Source organism: Eptesicus fuscus, chromosome 22, assembly GCF_027574615.1.
Source record: "Eptesicus fuscus isolate TK198812 chromosome 22, DD_ASM_mEF_20220401, whole genome shotgun sequence".
NCBI lineage: Eukaryota > Metazoa > Chordata > Mammalia > Chiroptera > Vespertilionidae > Eptesicus > Eptesicus fuscus.
Genome location: NC_072494.1, coordinates 13,885,760 through 13,911,229, shown reverse-complemented (window position 1 = coordinate 13,911,229; position 25,470 = coordinate 13,885,760). Strand labels below are relative to the sequence as shown.

The following is a 25,470-nucleotide window of genomic DNA, read 5'->3' as shown; positions in this document are numbered from 1 at the left end:
CTTAATTATCCTGTTCCAGAAAAGCCTGATGTGACTCAGTTTGTGGACCTTTATTTGGTTTACATTAAACAGGATGGGTACATTTCTACCATCACATACATACCAACATTCTCTAACGCTTGTTACTGTAAACCTATGAATAATGTAAGTTTTTAGAATATGTCTGCTGAAACCGCAAGAGGCAAAGCAGACCAAGTTTTAAGTCTTCTGTTTCTAAAGCAAAGGAAATGGTCAAGGCTGGAACTATATCCAGGGTTTCTCACTAAGGGCACAGTGTCTTTCACACCACCACTCAAAAATTCTAGAAAGTGTGCTCAACTCTTGCAAAGTAATATCTACCAAAATGATCTCGAAATTAGTGCCTAAACATTTTCTGCTAATTATATAAAAATTGGAAGCCATGAAAGAGTATAGATGCTTAACAATATTTTATTTATGCTCTGCAAAATGCCAGACTTTTAAAATCAGTTATCATTTTGTCTTATAGTAAAATTTTTTTAAAAAGGTAAAATACCAATATTCAATTACACATTATATATTATCATGTTAATACACTATATCCAAGTACTGAAGAGCATTGTTTTAATAACAAAACCAGTTGCAAACAAAACCAGTTAAATGGTATAGTTTTAACATAAGTAAAAAGTTAATTTCTTCCAAAATATAACACCAAAATAAACATTATTTGTTTCAAAAATGGCTTTAGAGGACCTTAAAAAAATGTTTGTTTAAAGAAAGTGTCCACCAAAATGGAAGATAGATCAATATTGAGTAGATAATAAACAGAATCAATTATGACAATGGTTCTTTTGGTTTTATTAAAAAGTTCTATTGGATTTGTCTTAGATAAGTTTAAGGATCACAATATGATAGCTAAGAATTCATTTTAGTGTACTAACTGCTTAAGACTACATATAAATTTCCAGAGGTAGGGTAAACACACCTTAAAATAGTAATATAGTGTCCTTTAAATGTAGAGATGAACTTTACAATCATGCAGAAGAAAAATAAATTTTATACATCTTCCTTTGGTTCACTAAACTTTCTTTTTTTTGGCACTGACTCTTGACTAGCAGAATCAATGTGATGAAGAACCTGTCAAAAGAAAGCAACTACTAAGAATCGGTATTTTAAAGTTTAAATGTCTTTAATTTTATATCTTTTTATGTTTCTGAGTTTCTTCTTCTTTTTAAAAAATTATACCTATCTATGTCCTCCTAAAGTAGGTTACCTGGGTTCTTTAAAAGTAGGGTAAATTTTGTTATTGACATATTTAAATCTTCTGATGGCTGCTGAAAGTACATACTTGCAAATTATAAAGGTTGTTGGAATAGATAAATAGAGTTAAGATTATGCTCTCAAAATAGTAAAATATTTTGGGGGATAGAGAGGGAAAAGGATTATAAAATGAGCTGCAGATAGAGACACATTCTACCTAGGCACAATGTAAGATTTAAATCATGTTTTGTTTTTATATCCCTGGTACTTAGCAGTGCCTAATAGATAGTAGATATTCAATGCACACTTTTGAATGACTGGGATGACAAACTAGGAAAATTCCTAACTAGATTCCCTGAGTTATTGAACTTTGATTTTTCTGGAAGAAACTTACAAAGGATACAAATTAAATTATGATTTTGCAGGGAGAGAAATCAAGGCTTAATACATTGGGAAAAATTAAAGAATCTAATATATTAGTGAAATGTCAAATTATTCCATTCCCTTCTTAAGATATGTAATTTTTTGAGATAACCCCTCTAACATTTGATTTTAATTAAGTTTTCAGTTTCTAATTTTAACCTACTAATAACACTAAAAAATTATAGCTGAAAAAGTATAAATATTTATCTCAGAAATGACAAATAACATTATTTCACTTAGTAAAATGAGATTCCAAATATAAAATAACTGTTATGGATTCAGGCAGGGAAAATTTTTTCTCCTAAAGTACTAAGAAAAAATACTATATTTTTAAGGAACACGTGGATTTGGCAATTCATGTTTCTGCTTTAAATTTTGATCTTAGAAAGTTCAGATCAAATTTGTGATCCAATTTTAGCTTTATATAAATAAAACTAGAGGCCCGGTGCATGAAAATTCATGCACTGGAGTTGGAGGGTCCCTCAGCCCAGCCTGCCCCCTCTCACAGTCCGGGAGTCCTCAGGGGCAGGAGGTGACCCAGCGATCAGGGTAAGGCAACGCCCCATCACACCTCTGCTGCTGCCACTGCCGGCAGCACAAGGCTCCGCCTGTCCTAGTTACCTGTGCCTCGGACCGGCCTTGGGAGGCTTGGAGGATAAAGAGACTGGGAAACTCTGGAGGCAGGTGCGCAGAGCAGCCAGACCTGCCTGGGGCTGGGTCCGGCCTTGCCGCGCACCTGCTGCCCCGGCGGGGCTGAGGGGACTGGGCGCTGCCATTTTGTGGCTGTGGGCGCTGCCATCTTTGAGGGCGGGCATCAATTAGCATATTCCCTCCTTATTGGCTGTGGGCGCCACCATCTCGGAGGGCGGGACAGTCAATTAGCATATTCCCTCCTTATTGGCCATGGGCACTAACATCTTTTGTGATGGTGTGAGGGTCAATTAGCATATTCCCTCTTCATTAGATAGGATGGCTTGAATATTTTTGTACTCTCATTTTCTCATTCTTATATTTTCCTGATACTGATTTTATTTTATAAATTCCTCCAGCTACTTCAAATCATTCATGGAATCAGACATTACATATTTACATGGAGAAAATTAATACACCAACATACTGTATCTTATTTTAAACTTATTCCATTTTCAGAACCAAATATATTTTTAAAAGATTTGGATATCAGAGCTCTGAGGTATATCAAGGGATATTATATTTGTCATCTACAGTTTAATTCGTAATAATGATATTCTGATACTTGCCATTTTATTCAACCTATATATTATCATAAGACTTACTGTTTTTCCAGATTCTAGTTGACGTCTCTTCCGATTTGCTTTAGAAGATTTTACTGGTTTATTTTCATTAGCCTCCAAAAAAAGAGAATAATTACTAATGGGTTACTTCTCAAAGAACAACTAACACTTGATTTTTAACCATAGGTACTATATAAAGTTTTAAAAAAACAAAATAGCTTTATTGAGATGTAATCCAGACACCATGCAATTCACCTATTTAATAGCTCACAGAGCTATACATCATCATCATTGTCAATTTTAGAACATTTTTATCACTCTAAAAAGAAGCCCTCTTCCCTTATAGTTATCACTCATCTATTCCCCCATCTTCCCACCAACTCTATGATTTTCTGAATCTATAGAAATCCCTATTCTGGACTTTCATGTAAATGGAATCATATAATATGTGGACTTTTGTGACTGACTTCTTTCACTTAGCATAAGGTTTTCAAGGTCCATCCAAGTTGTAGAATGTACTGATACACCATTTCTTTTTATAGCTGAATAATATTCTATTGTATGTATATGCCACATTTTGTTTATCTATTCATCCTTGGATAGACAATTATATTTTTTTCCACCTTTTGACTACCATGAATAATGTCAGATATTCAGTTTTTAAAATGAATACTGAATGACAAATTATTATCTATTTTACTATTATTCCCTAATAGGACATAATTTTCTGATGCTTGAAATGTACTCTTCAATAATAACTTCCTTAGTATATATACTATTAAATATTTTCATTTATTGCCCTTTCCTAACCATAATTCAGTCATGATTCTCAAAATCAGGAGTACTTTTGGCAGACTTTATATCCAAAAACATGGGCAATTTCAGAAGTGAATTTATGTTCCCCAAACATACTAATGTTACATTATAAGGAAATCTTTGAACCATGACCTCCCTCCTGGTTCATAGGTTAATGCCCAACCACTGAGCCACACTGGCCAGGCTACCTAATAATTGTTTTTAATGCTGGCTTTTCTCCCTATATCCTAAAAAAGGATACTCATCCTAAATAGAAGCTTCCTAGGAAGAACATTTTGCTGTTAGAAATACTAATTTTTGAAATTCTTTTATCTTTTGCTTTCATCAGCAGACTAGTTTGAATGCTGTTTTATGCCAGTTCTAACTTCCCATTGACAATGTTGGGTGGAAAGGAGACCTAAAAATGGTACTATAATCAGTGATGTGCTGGTAAATGTTTAATAACTGGTTCTCTGGGGACAAATGTTGGGTTGAGGCATTTGCTGATATCCATGCTGTAAATACTCTATCATGTCCAATTTCAAGCTGCCAACATGATGTCACTGAATGAGGAGTGGGGAGAAATACTCCAGCATACCACTGTTAGAGTGCGCTGTTTTATATTTTTGGGCATAATATTTTGCATATTTTACAGAATGCTTTTTTTTTCACCTCTGAACCTTTGAGAGTAACTTAAAGGTTTAAAATAAAATACAAATTTCTATTTAATACAATTCATACCAAAAAGTAAAACAAAGCAGTGTTTGCCTTTTTGCTTAAGAACATGAGATTCATTTTATGCAAGATGTATATAAAACATTAATTTTTAATGTCTTATTAACAAGATAATGCATTTATAAGATGGAACATGGAACATGGCATTTCCTTGGGAGTCTACTAGTATATAATTGTGTCACTTCTCAAAGCCTTTTCTGGATGTCCCTCTCTAATGTAGTATCATCAATGAAATTAACCATTCTTTCCTTTGTGGCTCTATGTAGCTTATTCAGACTGCTATAATGGCCCTATATCACTGCTTGTTGACTTCCAATTACTAAACTTTTAGCTAAGAACAGGAACTCTGTGTTATTTCTAACACCTAGTAAAGTATTTTGACACATAGTAGGTGCTTACTAAATATTGGTCCAGTAAATGAAGTGTTCATAAGCAAAATAAACTCATATATGGGGGGAAATTATAAAGTTAGAATGGAAAACAATCTAAAGAGACACTTACTATTTTATTCTGAAAAATTTTTCCACTTCTTGTTTTGCTTTCAGACATAACAAGTTCAGATGTTTTACTGACTAACTGCTCAACCTAGAGAAGAAAATAATTACACATAACATAATATATTCCTATTGAACCATGTGTTCTCATAACACAATAATGGGGTTTTAAAATTCAATTATAAGTCCGGCCGGTATGGCTCAGTGGTTGAGCATCGACCTATGAACCAGGTGGTCATAGTTAGATTCTTGGTCAGGGGGTCAGAGGGTCAGGCGGTCAGGGCACATATTTGGGTTTTAGGCTTGATCCCGGGTGGGGGGCATGCAGGAGACAGCCAGTCAATGATTCTCTATTAACACTGATGTTTCTCTCTCTCTCCCTCTCCCTCTCTCTCTCTCTCTCTCTTCTCTCTCTCTCTCTCTCTCTCTCTCTCTCTCTCTCTCTCTCTCTCTCTCTCTCTCTCTTTCCCTTCCTCCTTGAAATCAATAAGAATATATTTTTAAAAATAATTCAATCGCATAAAATTTAGGGTCTTGTTTGTTGAGGCAATGAAACCAATAATTTTGAGTTGGTCTTTACTGTCATAAAAAGTACAAATATAAAGATAGTGAAACTGACACTGTTCACAGTTGACCATTCACTGAGCTGAGAAAGTCCCAAATGATCATCACCAGGCACTACTCTTCTGGGAAAAAATCTTTAGCTCACTGCCAATGGAAAAAGGGGCTGTGTATGCCCTGGCCGGTTTGGCTCAGTGGATAGAGCGTCGGCCTGCGGACTGAGGGGTCCCGGGTTTGATTCCGGTCAAGGGCATGTACTTTGGTTGCAGGCACATCCCCAGTAGGGGATGTGCAGGAGGCAGCTGATCGATGTTTCTCTCTCATCGATGTTTCTGACTCTCTATCCCTCTCCCCTCCTCTCTGTAAAAAAATCAATAAAATATATTTTTTTAAAAAGGGGGCTGTGTAAAGGGGGACAATCATCAATAACATTTCAAGTTCATTTTATCTAAATGTTACTTCTAGATTTTACTGTAAATGGAAAAAAAAAATTAAACATGTTCTGCTCCAAGGCAACCAAAATGTATTATATATTCCATTTGTAAATACAAAGGGTGATGTATAATAATTGCTTACGATTCCATCTAGCTCTGAAATATTGAGATTCTATGAACAGTATGTATATTACTAAACAAATCTACCAATAATATACTTAAAACTTTCAACATATAATTCCCAAATTTTGTTAATGGGCAATCTTTTTTTTTTTCTTTTCATTTTTTTATTAAGGTATTAGAGGCCCGGTGCATGGATTCATGCACCAGTGAGGTCTGTCATCCTAGCCTGCACCGTCTTGCAATCCGGGACCCCTCAGGGGATGTCAGATGGCTGGTTTCAGCCCGATCCCCGCAGACCAGGTTGAGGGACCCCACCAGTGCACAAATCCATGCACTGGGCCTCTAGAATGCATATAAGATCTTTGGTTAATCTATTCCTGCCCTCCCCCCCCCCCCCCCCGCTTCCCTCTGAGATTCATCAGTCCATTCCATGTTTCCATGCATGTGCATTGAGCATCTGCCCCCTGGTGGTCAGTGTGCATCATAGCTACCAGTCAAATGGTCAAACGGTCACTTAGGCTTATATATATATAGGTTATATGTGTACATATCTTACCACTGCTCCCCTCCCATCCCACTCCCATACATGCCCTCACCCCCCAGCACTTTGCATCCATTGGTTATGCTTATATGCATGCATACAAGTCCTTCAGCTGATCTCTTATCTCCCCCCCCCCAGCTAACCTTCCCGCTGTAATTTGACAGTCTGTTTGATGCTTTACTGACTCTGTATCTATCTTTTTGTTCATCAGTTTATAATGTTCTTTATTACCCATAAATGAGTGAGATCATGTTGTATTTTTCTTTCATTGACTGGCTTATTTCACTTAGCATAATGTTCTCCAATTCCATCCAGGTTGCTGCAAATGGTAAGAAGTCCTTCTTTTTTATGGCAGCATAGTATTCCATTGTGTAGATGTACCACAGTTTTCTGATCCAGTCATCTGCTGACGGGCACCTAGGCTGTTTCCAAATCTTAGCTATGGTGAATTGTGCTGCTATGAACATAGGGGTGGATATATCCTTTCTTATTGGTGTTTCTAGTTTCTTCGGATATATTCCCAGGAGTGGGATTACTGGGTCAAATGGGAGTTCCATTTTCAGTTTTTTGAGGAAACTCCATACTGTTCTCCACAGTGGCTGCACCAGTCTGCATTCCCACCAGCAGTGCACAAGGGTTCCTTTTTCTCCGCATCCTCGCCAACACTTGTCGTTTGTTGATTTGTTGATGATAGCCCTTCTGACAGGTGTGAGATGGTACCGCATTGTTTTGATTTGCATCTCTCGGATAATTAGTGACTTTGAGCATGTTTTCATGTGTCTCTTGGCCTTCCTTCTGTCTTCTTTTGAAAAGATTCTATTTAGGTTCATGGCCCATTTTTTTATTGGATCATTTATCTTTCTTTTATTAAGTTGTATAAGCTGCCTGTAGATGTTGGAGATTAAACCTTTATCAGTGATAACATTTGCAACTATGTTCTCCTATACTGTGGGTTTTCTTGTTGTTTTGTTGATAGTTTCTTTTGCTGTAAAAAAGCTTTTTATTTTGATGTAGTCCCATTTGTTTATTTTCTCTTTAGCTTCCATTGCCCTAGGGGCAGTATCAGTGAAGAAGTTCTTTTGGCATATGTCTGAGATTTTGCTGCCTGTGGATTCCTCTAGTATTTTTATGGTTTCCCATCTTATGTTTAAGTCCTGTATCCATTTTGAGTTTACTTTTGTGTATGGTGTAAGTTGGAGGTCTAGTTTCATTTTTTTGCATGTATCTGTCCAATTTTCCCAACACCATTTACTGAAGAAACTGTCTTGACTCCATTGTATGTTCATGCCTCCTTTGTCAAATATTAATTGAGCATAGTGGTTTGGGTCGATATCTGGATTCTCTATTCTATTCCATTGATCTATATGTCTGTTCTTGTGCCAGTACCAGGCTGTTTTGAGAACAGTGGCTTTGTAATACAGCTTGAAATCTGGTATTGAGATCCCTCCTACTTTATTCTTCTTTCTCAGGATTGCTGTGGCTATTCGGGGTCTTTTTTTATTCCAGATGAATTTTTGGAGAGTTTTTTCTAGTTCTGTGAAATATGCCGTTGGTATTTTAATGGGGAGTGCATTGAATCTATATATTGCTTTGGGTAGTATGGACATTTTAATGATGTTGATTCTACCAATCCATGAACATGGTATGTTCTTCCATCTGTTTACATCTCCCTCTATCTCTTTTTTCAGTGTCCTGTAGTTTTCTGCATATAGGTCTTTTACCTCCTTAGTTAAGTTTATTCCTAGATATCTTAATATTTTGGTGTGATGGTAAATGTGGGCATTCTTAATACCTAACTTTCTTCTAAAAGACCTAGATTAAGAAAATCTGAGAAATAACTAAATAAACACATAAGCAACAAGTCTCAAAAAAAAAAAAAGTTAAGCCCTAGTGGGTTTGGCTCAGTGAATAGAGCGTTGACCTGTGGACTGAAGGGTCCTGGAGTCATTTCTGGTCAAGGCATGTACCTCAGTTGCAGGCTTGATCCCCAAGCGGAAGGAAACCAATCGATGTGACTCTCTCACATAAATGTTTCTCTCTCTGAACTCTCTCTAAGAATCAATGGAAAAATATCCTTGGGTGAGGATCAACAAAAAATAAAAATAAGAAAAAAAAACAAATTAAAAGTAAGATGGAACTATCAAGTTTATACCTGAGAATGAGAAGTTGAAAGCTCTGGACCTTCTTTAGATCTCATAAATTCATCTTCCTCACAAACTAAACTTGGTTCTGAAAAAGGGAAAAGAAAAGTTAAAAGCATAAAATTGAGTTAGAAGTGAATTAATCTACATTTACATTAACTTCGTACCTCCAAGTTCAGAAGATCCAGGATTTGTTTTCTGCTCTTGTGTTTTCGTTTCAATGTCAAAATCATCCTATATAATTATGTGGGGGGGAAAAAGGACACATTTCAAAAAGAAACTAAAACAACTTGGTAGACCTATTTTAACAAATTTGTTTTCTATGAAGGTTAAATCCTATATAATAAAAGGCTAATATGCAAATGCACCCCTCGACTGGAAGTTCGGCCAGGGGGCGGGGTCGGCCCACCAACTGCCCGCGGCCCCTCCCCGCAGCTGGCCCAATTGGTCAATTGGGGCAGGTCGACTGGACCCCACCCGTGCATGAATTCATGCACCTGGCCTCTAGTATAACAGACTACAACTTCCTTATGCTTGCTAGAAATAAAGTGGTCGTATAATTACTATAACAAGACAACTTATTTATCCAAACTTTACAGGGTTGCTTTGAGGACAAATGATAAAAATACATAATTTTTGCCAAAACCGGTTTGGCTCAGTGGATAGAGTGTCAGCCTGCAGACTGAAAGGTCCCAGGTTCGATTCCGGTCAAGGGCATGTACCTTGGTTGCGGGCACATCCCCAGTAGGGGGTGTGCAGGAGGCAGCTGATCGATGTTTCTCTCTCATCGATGTTTCTAGCTCTCTATCCCTCTTCCTTCCTCTCTGTAAAAAATCAGTAAAATATATTTAAAAAAATAAATAATTTTCTCAAAATGTATAATGGTTCTAAGAATCCTTAGATCTTACTGTTTGAGGGCACTGAATTAGACATATTCACACATCAAGCTGCCATTTCTATAGCTCTGGAATTCCACACAGATATTAGCATACACTCTGAACAGGTTTAATGTCTATTTTATAAGTATTATTCCCTATGTGACATATGTCAAAGAACTTTAAATATATTTTTAAAATATGTTTTTATTGATTTTAGAGAGAAGGGAGAGGGAGAGAAACATTGATAGGCTGCCTCCTGCATGGGGTGGAGTGGGGAGGGGTTGGGGAATGGAGCTTGAAACCCAGGCATGTGTCCTGACCGGGAATTGAACCGGTGACCTCCTGGTGCATGGAACAACACTAAACCAACTGAGCCACACGGGCCAGGGCCAAGCTTTAAATATTTTAAAGAATGCTACATAAATCCCAGACATATTTGTTTATAAAGCAAGACTGGGGTTTAGTTTTTAGGGAAAATATTTCTTCTTTAACTGTATTGGTTGAAAATGAAATTTTTCTATTTGTAAGGATGTGGGCACAGAGCCTAAATGAGAATAGTCAGAACTGTGGTCCCAATTTATTTATTTTTTATTTTTTATTTTTTATATATTTTATTGATTTTAGAGAGGAAGGGAGAGGGAGAGAGAGATAGAAACATCAATGATGAGAGAGAATCATTGCTCGGCTGCCTCCCGCACGCCCCCCACTGGGGATCGAGCCCGCAACCCAGGCACGTGCCCTTGGCCGGAATCGAACCCGGGACCCCTCAGTCCCCAGGCCAACACTCTATCCATTGAGCCAAACCAGCCAGGGCTGTGGTCCCAATTTAGAATAAAATGAGACAAGAGAAAACAACAAAGATGAGATTAAAGAAAATTATGTTAATGATGAAAGATTTTCTTGGAGTAAGGCAACAACAACAAAAGCTTTTTTACACTTATATTCATCCATTCATTCAACCAATACTACTGAGAATGCACACTTGTAAATCTAAGTACTAGGTATAGGAGGACAACAGTAAGATACTTTTTCTTCCTTCTAGGAACTCCAGGCTGCTTCAGGACTGACTCTCCAGGCCCTGAAGAAATTCAAGCAGAGCTAATAGTATTGTAAAAAGGGTTCCAGCATTAGTTGGGGAATTGGACTAGATCAGTGGTTTCCAGACTATGCTCCAGAGACCAAACTATGCTCCCCACTATGAGGGAAGGTCAGGTGGTTGGCTGGGCCTCTATGACCATTCCAGGCTTCATTCTAACTTGTTGCACTTTTAAATAATCTATATATATGAAACCCTAAGCAACCGGTCAACCGTTTGGTTGCTATGATGCACACTGACCACCAGGGGGCAGACGCTCAACGCAGGAGTTGCCCCCTGGTGGTCAGTGTGCTCCCACAGTGAGAGCGCTGCTCAATGAGCTTATCAAGCGGCAGCAATGGCAGGTGCAGCAGAGCTGGGATGAGTGGGAGCAGCGTGGTGCCCGGCCTGGGCTGGGGCTCCTCTCTGGCCGCCTGCAGCTTTGAGCACTGCTACATCCCTTGGGGGATGTTGGACTGCCGAGGATCAGGAAACCGGCAGTCCAACATCCCCCAAGGGGTCTTGGGTAGTGAGAGGGCACAAGCCAGGCTGAGGGAACCCACTAGTGCACAAATCTGTGCACCGGGCCTCTAGTGTTTGTATAAAAATAAAAAGCATTAAAACATTTTGAATTTTCAAAATGGGTTGGGGCATATTCAGAGTGTATGCTAATATCTGTATGGAAATTCCAGAGCTATAAAAGTGGCAGCTTATTGTGTGAACATTTCTAATTTAGTGCCCTCAAACAACAAGATCTAGGGGTTATTAGAACCAGCATACATTTTGAAAAAGTTGTATATTTTTATAATTTGTCCTTTAAAACAAACCTATACCTTCTTTAAGGTCCCTTCCAACCTTGAGTTTATGTTTCTGATACAGTATTTATACAAATATTAACAAGAGCTATTAAAGTCCTCATTGAGACAAACATTTATTACTACTGTACTTTATATTTCTTTAAATACACTTACAGATGTATAATGTTCCTGTTCATCTTCTGGACCATCTTCGTCCATGAGAATTTTTTGAAATGGTGTTTTTAACTGGTTTGGAAATAATACAGTTGAATCAATATTTTCCATTCGTTCTTTCTCGGTGGTCACCTTTACTTTGAAGGTGTGAAAGGGTGTTGGGACTTCTCCCACATTTAAGTACATAGGCTCCCCTTCAAATATCACTCCTTCACAATCACCATCCTTAAAACCAGGAGGCTGGTAACCTGGGGGTGTAACTGCAAAAAAGTAAGTATAAACTGTGCTGTTCATGAAATTGAAGAAAATATTATTATATTAAAAATAGATGCAGATTGAAGAAATTTTAAATACAATAAAAAGTAAAAATCACCCTCCTATTGTCTGCAAGTTCTTATTTTATTCCCTAAAGGTAACCTTTTTTTTTTTTTTCACTTCACTGACTGTGTGATCTTGAGGAAATTATTTATCATCCTTGATTTGATTTACGTATCTGTCAAATGGGAAAAATAACAGGACCTACCTCATAGGGTAATTGTGGGTATTAAATGAATTAAAGTGTGCAAAATGCTCAGAACAGGACTCGCACATAGTAAGTATTTAATAAATACCAGTAGTTTTTATGTTGTTGCTTTATGTTCTTTTAGAAGACATAGATTATGCATGCAAAATTTATAATATTCTATATTCATATATATACGTAAAACGCAAATAAGATCATACCTGTGCCAACCTGTTTTTACCATCTTTTAAATGTTTTAATATTTCTTGACTAACTTATCAGCACATTTTTAAAAATAATTTTTTAATGTTTTTACTGATTTGTAGAGAGAAGAGGAAGGGAGAGAGAGAGAGAAATAGAAACATTGATAATAGAGAAACATCCAATGATCGGCCTCCTCCTGCACACCCCCCCACTGGGGATTGAGCCTGCAACCCAGGCATGTGCCTTGACTCTGAATTGAACTATGACCTCTTGATTCCTGAGTTGATGCTCAGCTGCTGAGCCACACTGGACGGGCTATCAGTGCATTCTTTTTAATAGCTTACACAGTATTTTATTATATAGATGCACCATAACTTATTTACATAATCCTCCAATGAAGGACACTCAAGGTTGTTTCCAGTTTGTTCCTGTTTTAACCAATAGTATAATGAAAATTCTTTATATAATTTGCATATTTGTGTAAGTATATTCCTAAGTTATTTTCCTAGCTATAGAATTTTTGGATTATAGGCAATGTGCATTTAAAATTGTAATACTGCCAAATTGTTATTTAAAAATGCTGTACCTATGCATATTCTCTTAAGAGTGTATAAAAATGCCTGCTTCTCCCTCACACCCTTGCCAATAATGGGTTTACAAATTTTGCGGATCTAATAAGTGAAAAATGGTATCTGTTCCATTTCTTTAATCATGAGTAAGACTGTACCTCTCATAGATATGTTATTATCAGTGGAGAAGTCTGTGTATTATTTAAAGCCCATTCTTTCAATTATTTTTTTTCAAATGTTGATATTAAATATAAATTTTGTGATTTCAAAAAAGTATATAACAATTTAGATCCTTAAAAACATTTGGGATGAAAACCAATCATTTCAACAATAATAAAACATGCAGATACTAAAATAGTATGTATTGCAGCCCAGCCAGCGTGGCTCAGGAGTGAACCAGGAGGTCCCGGCTCGATTCCTGGTCAGGGTACAGGCCCAGGTTTCAGGCTCGATCCCCAGTGTGAAGCGTGCAGGAGGCAGCTGAGAGATGGTTCTCTCTCATCATTGATGTTTCTATCTCTCTCTCCTCCCTCTTTCTCTCTGAGATCAATTAAAATATATATTTAAAAAAACAACAACAGTATGTATTGCAAATAGTACCTTCATCATAGTAAAAAAGTTTCATGGTCAAGCAAACATCATTAGGTAAAGGTTCCAGATTTTGCATTAGAACATACATCTTGCGAATGAGGAGAATACTTGCTTTCTTGGTGTCAGCGTATGACATACTAGATTCAGTGCTTTGACTGTTACTAGAAGAGAAGCACACATTATTTTATGACACCTGTAGCTTCTAATAACATAGCTTCACATTTTACTATTTGAGATTCTCATTTCTATTATAGCATTAAGTTGTGAAGTTGAAAGAAACCAAAAAATGTCATTATTATAAAAAATTTATTATTATAAAATAGTAGCTTAATTTTACATAAATAAATATGCATTTTATATAAGATGTTTGAAGAAAACCAATCATGGATTTTAATTATATTTATAATCACTCAAGCATACAATAGCTTTCCTACTCTTTGGCTCTGTTTCACAATTAAAATAACATATAATTAGCCACAGAATCCTGGTTTACAGCTACTCCAAGGATATTTGGTACAGCTACACCTTGGTGGTTAATTGGGGATGTCTGAAAAGTTCCAAATTAATCCTGAAGTTTAGTTATATAGTATTAATATGAATAAATGGTAATCTGTCATAGGAAAAGAAAACTATAGAACAATACCTTATGAAGTCCATGACTGGTCCATTCCCGTTGTACTTGAATTTAAATTGGTAACATTCTGAAATTGTCTTAAGTAGAAAACACTGCAGTTATGTATCTGATATGCAGTACTGGAAGCCAAGTAGCGATATACTGCTTTTGTATGACTTAATATCCTATCTAATAAAGTGGGAATATGCTAATTGACCCTCATGCCATTGCAAAGATGGTGGCACTCACAGCCAATAAGAAGGGGATATGCTAATTGACTGCCCCACCTTCAAAGATGGCTTCACCCACAGCTAATAAGGAGGGAATATGCTAATTGACTGCCATGCCCTCAAATACAGCGGTGCCATGCCCTCAAATATGCTAATTGAGGGAATTAGCTATATGCCCTCAAATAAGGAGGGAATATGCTAATTGACTGCCATGCCCTCAAATACAGCCCCTGCAGGGCTGAGGGGACTGGGCACCGCCATCTTGCTATGATGTTCACTGACCACAAGATGGCGGTGCCCAGTCCCCTCAGCCCTGCAGGGGTGGCAGGCGCACAGCAAGGTCAGGCCCACCCCCAGGCGGGCGCAGCCACTCCGCGTGCCTGCCTCCAGAGTCCCCCAGTCCCCTCAGCCCCCCAGGGCTTGCCCAAGGCACAGGCAAGTCTTAAATGGCGGCTGCCCAGCCGACACCTGAGGCACAGGCAAGCCTTAGATGTTGGCTGCCCAGCAATCCAGGGCCACCCGAGGCTCAGGTAACCAGGGGAGGCTTGCGCTGCCGGCAGTGGCAGCAGCAGAGGTGTGATGGGGCGTTGCCTTCCCCTGATCGAGGCCAGGTTGCCTCCCACCCCTGAGGTCTCCTGGACTGTGAGAGGGGGCAAGCCGGGCTGAGGAACCCCCCCTCCAGTGCATGAATTTTCATGCACCGGGCCTCAAGTTTACCTGATAATTTTTTCTGCCATATTAATCCCTATTGGTTCACTGAAACTTTAAAGTCCCAATAGTTGATTACCATGGTTTGGGATTTAGGGCTTCAATCTTGGAGAAAAATTTATTCTCCCACTCATTGCAATGTATGTTAGATATATCAGAGAGAAGGAATTCCTTGGCGGACAGATAAGGAAGGGAGGCAGCATATCTCTTTAGCAGAACGACAAAGCACAGGCCTTCAATTCTTACTATACTGTAACCACAAGCAAGTAATTTACGCTTTTAAAAAATATATGTATTTTTATTGCTTTCAGAGAGGAAGGGAGAGGGAGAGATAGGAACATCAATGATGAGAGAGAATCAATGATCGGCTGCCTTCTGCACGCTCCCTACTGGGGATTGAGCCCACAACCTGGGCATGTGCCCTGACAGGGAATTGAGCCATCAGCTCCTGGTTCATAGGTCAATGCTCAAGCACTGAGCCATGTAGGCTGGGCCATTTAAGCTTTCTAAGTCTCAGTTTCCCCAGCTAATGAAAGGGGTTGAAAATAGTACCTATCTCATTGGTAGTTGTGAATATTTATCAAGTGGGATAATTTATACAGAGCCCTTAATGAAGTGCCTGGCACAACAAGCATTAAATATTAGTTTATCAGCAAGGTTTCTCTTTTATTGAAAAAAAAAATGTGTAACTATAAAACATCTGAAAATAAAAAGCAGCCATGTAGGTTGCTTGATAAAAAAAATATGAAAATAAATGAACATATTTCTGAACAGTTAGTTTCTGAACAATGAACTAATTCATAGCTTTTGACCATATGATTTTGTCTCCATGGACATATATTAAGGCATGAATATTAAAGAAAAGACACATTCCCAGCCCTCTTGAAACTCTAGTACTTTTATTGCATTCTTTACATTTCAGTGTTCCAGAGGGAAGGGGGTTAGTTCTTTTTTTAAAAAAAATCTGCTTCTCCATGACTGAGTAAAACACTGTGTTATAACAGGTATAATGTAATGGTTAAGCACCCAGATCAGGAACTAGACTTCTTAGGTCCAAATTCTGGTTCTGTCACTGTGAACATAGGCAAGAAACCTTATATCTAGGTTTTCTTATTTATAAAGTAGAGATGATAATGGTAGTTACCTCACAAAGGTTGTGATGAATCAATAAGATAATGCATAGAAAGCCCCAAAGAACAGAGTCTAATAAGAGTAGGCAATCAGCCCTAGCTGGTTTGGCTCTGTGGATAGAGCTGCGGCCTGTGGACTGAAAGGTCCCAGGTTCGATTCCAGTCAAGGGTACATGCCAGGGTTGCGGGCTTGGTTCCCAGTAGAAGGCGTGCAGGAGGCAGCCGGTCAATGATTCTCTCTTATCATTGATGTTTCTCTCTCTCCCTCTCCCTTCCTCTCTGAAATCAATAAAAACATATATAAAAAAAGAGTAGGCAATCAAGAGGCCCCTCCACCCCCAGTTTCTTATCTTCTGGTTTTTCATTTCTTGTAATCCCTACTTGAATTATCAGATGAACTGGTGGATGTGACTAAACTGGGATGAATATTCAAAGTTTAAGAAGGAATTTTTTTCCCCTCAAACCCAACCCCTTTCATCCTATATAATAAAAGGCTAATATGCAAATCAACTGAACAGCAGAACGACCTGTTGCTATGATGTTCACTGACCACCAAAGGGCAGATGCTCAACGCAGGAGCTGCCCCCTGGTAGTCAAGTGCGCTCCCACTGACGAGCACAGTGATGGTGGCAGGAACCTCTCCCACCTCCATGTCAGCGTTAAGGATGTCCAGCTGCCAGCCTGGGGAGCGGGCCTAAGCCATCAATGGAACATCCCCTGAGGGCTCTTGGACTGCTGAGGGACACCCCCCACCAAGTGCAAGAATTTAGTGCACCAGGCCTCTAGTAATCCTATAAAAGGAATATTGTAAAGAACCAGAAGTCAGGATATTTAAGTTATTTCAAATGGTCTGTGGCTTTGTGACCTAGGATCAGTCACATAATCTCTCTTGTAGCAAGTGTATTAATTTGTTTGAAGATGATAATACAAACCCTGTTTTATCTCAAAAGTCTTTATGAAGTTTAAACTTGAAAATATATGTGAAAGTGCATTGATTAAAACACAATTAAAAGCATAAGATATTATATTATAATTTAAGTTATTTTTTAGATATTAGAGGCATTATGCTTCTTTAGTAACTTAAGCAGAGTTACCTGAGGGTCTTCTGGGTTGGTGTATACCTATTTTAAAATAATTTACAATTGAGTGATACAAAGCTAAGTATTCAAGGAGAACTAAATTAGTTGTTTAGACTAAACTATTACATGAACTCAGCAAAATAAAATACAAAACAACCCCCTAAAATATTAATTTGATACTTTTCCCCCATGGAATAGATCAGTTACTTGAATAAAGTGACATAATTAATTTATGGTTTTAGTATTATTTAATTAAGCAAGGTATAATTTTTACAGTCTTTAAAAAATAACAATTTAAAAATACTTACAGCTAGAACAACAATCCTTAGCTGAAATACAACAAAGAACAAAAATCTTACTTTTATTGTATAAAATGTTTTTTCATGATGGATCATAAGAATTCTGTCCTATTTCAACATTTATTCCTAATAAGAAATAATTTTGCAGATAATAGACTTCATATGATGCATATAGAGCAACATATACTTTACATGTCTCTCTCTATTCCCTAAAATAGTTGACTTACTGAAGGATGAAATTCATGTTATTTGCTTAAGCAAACAGGAACATTACTGCCAGTTACAAGGAAAATAAACATTTCGAAAGAACACATTAAATCTTTCCAATGTGAAAACAAACTTTGAAAGGAGAAAAAATACAGAATTCAGGGTTCTGCTAATTTAATAAAGGGAAGAGGCTTTTGAGACCACAGAACAGAGAATAACAGGAAATCATTCACTCAAGTAATCTGCCAAAATCTAAGAGTCATCCTTGATTTAGACCTTTTGCTAATACTCCAGAACCAATCTACCACTAAGTCCAATCAATTCTACTATGAAACATATCCTAAATCTTTTTTTTTTTTTTTTTATCTTCTGCTATCCTGGTCGAAGCCACCAGTTCTTTGCCCGCCCCCCCCCCCCCCAGTACTGTAATAATAGATTAAAGTGCTATTCTCCTTAATTTCAATCATATTCTACTTCTACAGTATATTCTCTAAATAGCAGCCAGAGTGCTTTCTAATTTAACATATAAATCAAACAATGTTACATTTCTACTCAAAATCTTCAAATGATTTTTATTTGCACCTAAAGTAAAATCCAAACTCTTTACCTATATAGCTGTGAATGCTCTTGCCCTACATCTCTCTCTAAGCTCATCTCCTGCCACTCTACACTGTTCATTGCACTCCAGTCATACTGGCCTTTTTGTTCCTTGAACTCTCCAAACTCCCCTCCAGCTCTGAATTTGCTGCTCTGCTAGGAATATTCTCTCCCTAATATCAATGCCTGCTTGGTTTATTCTCATTTAAGTCTCAGCTTAAATCCCACCTCCTCACAGTAGCTCCTCTGACCACCCCATCTAAAGTTACCTCACCTTTCATTTGCCACATATCTTTTTCCAAAAATTTTAATTGCATTTATCTGACTTGCTTGTTTGACTGTTTTCTCTCTATAGAAGGGACCCTCTTTATCTTTTTGACCGCCGTTAGCTTACCCAGCTCCTACCCAGAATATGTGTCTAGCACACAGTAGGCACTCAATACTTAATAAACATTAAATATTTAATGCCTTAATGAGGGAGATTAGTGACCATAGATAAAATTTTACCTTTCTCACAATTTTATTTCACTTATTTGTATATGTTGATATAATATATGCTAACTATAAAAAAGGCTCATGATCTATATTAAAACTTTATTAATTGAAATTTCACTAATTCAGAATTTGTGACAATATAACTTAGACTGATGGAAATTTATTTTTGAATGCTCATGAAGAAATTATTAAATTATTAGTATAAATAAGAGTATAGAAGGTATGTGAAACTAATGAATAAACTATTTTATTTATTTATTTTTTAAAAAATATTTTTATTTATTTCAGAGAGGAAGGGAGAGGGAGAGAGACATAAAAACATCAATGATGAGAGAGAATCATTAATGGGCTGCCTCCTGCACAATCCCTCCTGGGGATCGAGTCTACAACCCCCACGCCATGTGCCCTGAGTGGAAAGCGAACCATGACTTTCTGGTTCATAGATCTATGTTCAACCACTGAGCCACACCGGCTGGGCATGAATAAACTATTTAAAGACCTTTTAATTCATTGTTTTTGTAAATTAATATGTGTGTTAACAACCATAACTGTCTTGGCAAAATCTGTGATATAGTAATTCTATTAGTTTTAAATGAGGGGAATATTGGTCTTTAAAATATTCAAATGTTTAGGCTTTTCAGTAATTTGAACTGGCCTATGCTCAAGTTAGTTTAAATTAATGTTTTACTACATGGTAATTAATGTTACATTTGTAGAATAAATTATGGAAAAAAAGGATAAAGAGATATTGACTTACATATTTTCTCTGTAAAGCATCATAGCATCCTCGCATCCTAAAAAAATAATCAAGGATTCATTTTTAGATTTAATGCATTTTCAGAAAATAATTATTTTAATAAATCTCATTATCTCATAACTAAATAATATAAAATTTTCTTACTAAAGCTCTTGTCTTATTAACTAGTTTAAAATAATAAAAACAAATAATGGCAGAAATATAAAATGCTGATATGGATGGAAGGGAAGATATAAAAATATCTGGCGTCAGCCTGGCCAGTGTGGCTCAGTGGTTGAGCATTGACCTGTGAACCAGGAGGTCATGATTCCATTCCCAGTCAGGGCACATTCCTGGGCTTCAGGCTCAATCCCCAGTGTGGGGTGTGCAGGAGGCAGCCAATCAATGGTTCTCTCCCATCATTGATGTTTCTATATCTCTCTTCCTCTCCCTTCCTCTTTGAAATCAATAAAAAATATATTAAAAAATAAAATATCTGACCTACTATTTGTGGGGAACAATAATGGGAAAATGAAGCTCACATGGAGCATAAAATTAAGAAAAAATTTAATGCAAAAATCCAAAGACCTGCAAAAATAGTATCCAAGGTTAAAGGGGGAATTGCTAAAATTGGATTAAACACTGAAATGTATCCAAAATACAAAAAATGTGATTTAATTTTAAAAATCCTATTTTTAGGTATTATTTTACTTACCACTTCACTAACTGTGTAGCTCCTGGACAAGTTTTATCATCTCTCAGAATTTTGACACAAAGATCTAAACATAAAAATTATAATATAAATTTAGAGCTACTTAAGATTAGAAAACAACTAGAAATTTAAAGTGAAGATTATGTTCTTCAGCTGTGTATTATCTATAATAATCCTATATAACAAAAGGGTAATATGAAAATCGACCAAACGGTGGAACTACCAGTCGCTATATGCTCACTGACCACCGGGGGCAGACGCTCAATGCAGGAGCTGCCCCCTGGTGGTCAGTGTGCTTCCACAGGGGGACTGCCACTCAGCCACAAGTTGGGCTGAGGGCTGGCAAGTGCAGCGGCGGTGGTGGGAGCCATTCCCACCTTTATGGAGCTAAGGATTAGGCCTGCTCCCTGCAGGGGGACATCCCCTGAGGGCTCCCGGACTGCAAAAGGGCGCAGGCTGGGCTGAGGGACCCCCCCCACCAGTGCACGAATGTCGTGCACCGGGCCTCTAGTTTAATAATAAAAGTGTAATATGCTAATTAGACTGGACAGCCAAACGACTTTCCGGACATCCTTGCGGATGACCTTTCAGATGAAGCCAGGGCTGTGAGGGCCGAGGCAAGGAGGCAAGTGCCGTGGCTACGCCCCTTGCACAAATTTCAGGCATAGGGCCTCTAGTCCTATATAATAAAAGGCTAATATGCAAATAGACCGAACAGCGGAACAACAACCGGTCCCTATGACTTGGGCTGACCACCAGAGGGTGAGTGCAGAACATGGCGGGCATTGGCAGCAGGTGGCAGAGCATGGAACATGGCGGGTGTTGGCCACAGTGGTATGGTGGAGCAGGTGAGCAGGGGCACCAGACCAAGGCAGGGCGCCGGTTGCGGTCATCGGGGCGAGCCTCTGGTGGTTACTGAAAATTCTTTGCTCCCACGCGCTGCAGACCTGTCCAGTGCTCTCACCTGCTGCTAGCACTCGCCCTGCTCCCACCCGCTGCTGATGCCGGAACCGCCACTTGCACCCGCTGCTGGCACCCAGATCGCTCGCCGCATCAGTGGGTGCAAGTGGCAGCTGCCAGCTCTAATCGCTCCTCAGGGCTTCTCCACCTCCCCCTGCTCCTGAGGGGCAATCACAGCAGTAGCCGCCTCTTGCGGCTACTGCTGGTGCTGGCCCCAATAGCTCCATGTGTTCAGCAGGTGGGAGTGGGGCTGGTACCATCAGCGCATGGGAGCGGCAGCAGTGGGAGTGGAGCTGCTGACAGACAGGGGACTGGGGCCTCAGTGGGAGGGGCTGGGCGGAGCACAAAGGATGGGCGGAGAACTGCTCCTGTGCCCACTGCAGCCCTACCACCCACAGTTCCTTTCAAGGTGCACGAATTCATGCACTGGGCCCCTAGTCAGTATATTATTAATGTCAATGAACTCTCAGATGATTAGTATTAATATAATTAAAGGAAGAAAGATTATATGGAAATAATCTTTTTATCCTTATTATAAAATGGTAACATAAGGATTAGGGTGCATGTTGATAGGTAGAAATTTTTCATTTTTAAAAGCTATAGAATGGGGGGGATGAGGACAAATATGTGATACCTTAATCAAAAAAGAAATAAAAAAATAAAAAATAAATAAAAGCTATAGAATACTTAAAGTTACACTTAATGCTTTCATGGCATTGTTATCCAAGAGTCTTAAAGTATTTGCTATGGATGCTTATCCTAATAAAATACTTGTAAAAGGCCAAGAAGTTAACTGATTAGAGCCCTGCAAAGAAGGAACATGTGGAAAGAACTGAAAAGATCTCTCAGTCTCAGGCTCTTTATCTGAAAAACAGGGATAATATCTAACTCATAGGCCTTTAATGTGAATTGCAAAATATCATACATAACATAGTGCTTAATATATCACGCACACATAGTTGATACACAACATTAGCCACAATATTGCATACATATTATGTGCTGGGCAATATGATATATAAATTGGCTGTATTAGGTATTTTTACACAAGAACATTCACTACCACTGTATGAAGCTATAAATAATATAACATTTTTATCTATTTACTTCATCATTGTAAGAGTAATGTCAGGTAAAATTATACTTGAGAAACTGAGGAAAAAACTTATGTTAATCAAAGGTATTGAATATTTTTTTTAAAAAACCACTTAGAGGTCCACACAAACACTTGTACACAAATGTGACATTATTTATAATAGCCAAAAAGTGGAAACAACCCAAATATTCATCAACTGATGAATGGATAAATAAACTTTGACAGGACCATTTAATGGAGTATCATTCATCAATAAAAAAGAATAAAGTACTAATCCACGCTACAATATGGATGAGCTTTGAAAACATTATGCTAAGTGAAATAAGCCAGTCACAAAGGGCCACATATTGTATGGCTGCAATTATACGAAATGTCCAGAATAGAAAAACCCATAGAGACAGGAAGCAGATTGGTGGTTGCTTAGGAGGGGAAGCTGAGGGAAGTGAGAGTGACTTAATGGGCGTGGAGTTTCTTTGGGAGTAATGAAAATTTACTAAAAATGACAGTGGTGATAGTTGCATATCCCTTTGAACATCTAAAAATCACTCAATTGTGCAATTTAAATGAGTGAATTGTCAGGTGTGTGAATTACATCTCAATAAAGATGTTATTAAAAAAGAAAAATCTCGATGGGAATGGGGGGATGAGGACAAATATGTAATACCTTAATCAATAAAGAAATTAAAAAATATATATAAATAAAAAAGCAAAACCTCTAAGTAAAAAATTACAGTTTTAGAGCAAGCCAATGTAAAAATAACTATGCTTAAAGGAAGTATTAAAATAAACATGATATTACCATCTAGATATCTTGATCCATAAGCACATTCTGGAAATATTCCTCTCAAATACGTGATGCAGGACACGGAAACCGCTAGGAGCCTCTTTACCAGCATCAAGGACTGCTGCTCAGTCGGAATCTTGCTGGGAAATACCAATTCACTCTAAATTCAAGGGAAACAAGACATTTCATTTACTAAAAGGAAGTCTTCCTGAAATTGTAGACCCAATCTTGCAAAAGCTCCGTGCTTTCCCCAAGAATCCCCAACCCTAGTAAATAGTCCCCAGGAAGGAGCGGGGCTCCTGCGATGGGAAGGTGCCTCCAGGCAGCAGCCTCAGGGCCACATAAAAAGCACTCACTGACCCTAACCGGTTTGGCTCAGCGGACTCAAGGGTCCCAGGTTCCATTCCGGTCAGGGGCACGTCCCCAGTGGGGGGTATGCAGGAGGCAGCTGATCGATGTTTCTCTCTCATCGATGTTTCTAGCTCTCTATCCCTCTCCCTTCCTCTCTGTGAAAAATCAATGAAGTATATATATTTTTTTAAAAAGCACTCATTGCACAAACAGAAAACACTGTGCAAAGATGGCAATTTTACCTTTGTGGGGCCATGAACATCCGTTTTCTAGGAGTGGACGCTATGAATGATCATTTCATCAGAGCAACAGAACCGCATGCATTCACACCTAATGCGAACTGACCTGGAACCGGCCATTGACCGCGAGGCACCCACCATCCAACAGGATTCTCCATTCATTCAAAATAGTTTAGCAAAAAAAAAATCTTCATTTCTTAAAACATGGAGTTTTCTGATTTCCCCAAACCCTCAAACAGTTGGCTCTAATTTCCAAATATAAAAATAGCTGAGACTTAAAGACACAATAAAATTAGATAAATTAAAATGTATTAAAATACAAAAAAACCTCATACCATGGGTGTTCCCTGTAGTTGTGCAGTGGCCATCTTCTGAGGAAGTATTTTCTTTAATTCAACCTTGTGATACAAATACAAGCCTTAACTTCAGACCTTATTTTTACCCTATTCTAGTTTACTACCTATAAAGGCAGGAAGAATGATATGTGGCTAAATGAGAGGATTCCTTTACTTAAAATGGAATCTCCAAAAGCATTCTTTTTGCCCTACTTGTAAGGTCCTAATTTTAAGCCATTTTACTAGCAAGCCTCACATAAATGGGTTAAGAAAGCTCTTTAAAAGACCATTTTTTTGGGTGTTCCACAGATTTTAGGTAGAATTGAGGAGAGGAAGGGAAAGAGAGAGAGAGAGACGTCGATTGGTTGCCTCCCCCAGAGATGCGCCCTTGACCGGGATCCCTGCCGCGCGCGGGCGGCCGCTCTAACCACTGAACCACCGGCCAGGGCTCAAAGGCTTTTTTTTTTTTTTTTTTTTAAAGCATAATCTTCCATTTTTCTTCACTTCATAGTAGTCAAGCATTAACAACATTGTACAGGTAGGTACTGGGTAATGAAAAACTGCCCCTGCCAAACCCTGTACAACAATCTTTTAATTTTTGTTTTAAATTTGTAGTTTCAAAATAAGCGAATCAGGTAACGTTCCTTCACTGAGCTTGTAGCACGGCTCTGGATAGAAGCCTCCTCTGCGGAACAACCATAAATTAGGCAAACAGAAAATATCCTAGATTTTTAAATTTTTTTTACTGAGTCTGGTTTCTCAATTATAACTTCGTTATTTTGCCGTTTCCATTTTTTCGGCCCCAATTTCATTTTTCTTCATCAGACAATTCAACTAGAAAAGCTCATAGGAGAGTCTATTTACTGTAAACATTTAAATTTCTCCTGATGAAGCCTGGACGAGACGTGAGGTAACCTCTTTTCAAAGGCCTCTAACTAAGTATACATTTTCCCCTGAATGTTTCGCCTTTAAGACTCTAAGAAACTTAAAAGTAAGCAGCCGGGGCCAGAAAAAGAGATTTAAAAGCAAGTATTACTACTAATAATAAAATTAATAAAGGAAAATAGACACAAACATATATATTACATAACGTCTGAGGGACCAGCGACCAGGAGAGCGCCGCACGAAGCACGAAGCACGCGCTTTGCCCAATGCGCATGCGCTGTCCTTCAACGGTTGCCGGAAGCAGCGCGACAGTAGCCTTTTGACCCCCAGCGAGGTCAGCTTTCCCGCCAAGAGTAGCGCAAGGCAGGCTGGGAACCCCAAGAACCTGGTGCCGCATCTCAACTAGATAAGCCAGGTGCCCGGGGAGGGGAAGGTTAAGTGCGTGCATGTGCAAAACTTTGCCGGTATGCACAGATTTCCTGCCGTGACCAACGTGTCCTCAACCT

General features: G+C 38.3%; 1 protein-coding gene across 1 annotated transcript; it reads right to left on the bottom strand.

The window, feature by feature from the left end:
• Positions 1-1,006: 1,006 nt before the first annotated feature.
• Positions 1,007-25,210, bottom strand: HORMAD1 (HORMA domain containing 1). Its single transcript, XM_028131311.2, has 15 exons — positions 25,166-25,210; positions 24,080-24,142; positions 23,170-23,314; positions 20,318-20,381; positions 19,624-19,660; positions 17,577-17,597; positions 17,284-17,310; positions 14,152-14,219; positions 13,518-13,669; positions 11,643-11,902; positions 8,886-8,952; positions 8,730-8,806; positions 4,926-5,009; positions 2,937-3,008; positions 1,007-1,095 (listed from the first exon to the last, which is right to left on the bottom strand). The coding sequence occupies exons 2-15, from the start codon at positions 24,110-24,112 to the stop codon at positions 1,015-1,017; spliced, it is 1,188 nt and encodes a 395-aa protein (XP_027987112.2). The 5' UTR covers positions 24,113-24,142; positions 25,166-25,210; the 3' UTR covers positions 1,007-1,014.
• Between the last annotated feature and the right edge of the window lie 260 nt (positions 25,211-25,470).

What these genes read in the sequence shown, in the direction of transcription:
- HORMAD1 (XM_028131311.2), bottom strand. Translation starts at nt 24,112, where the DNA reads ATGGCCACTGCACAACTACAGGGAACACCCATG. An exon ending in GCTACACAGTTAGTGAAGTG is followed by an intron (nt 19,661 to 20,317) that starts GTAAGTAAAATA and finishes TTATTTTTTTAG; the next exon opens with GATGCGAGGATGCTATGATG. An exon ending in ACTTTTTTACTATGATGAAG is followed by an intron (nt 11,903 to 13,517) that starts GTACTATTTGCA and finishes ACTTTTTTGCAG; the next exon opens with TTACACCCCCAGGTTACCAG.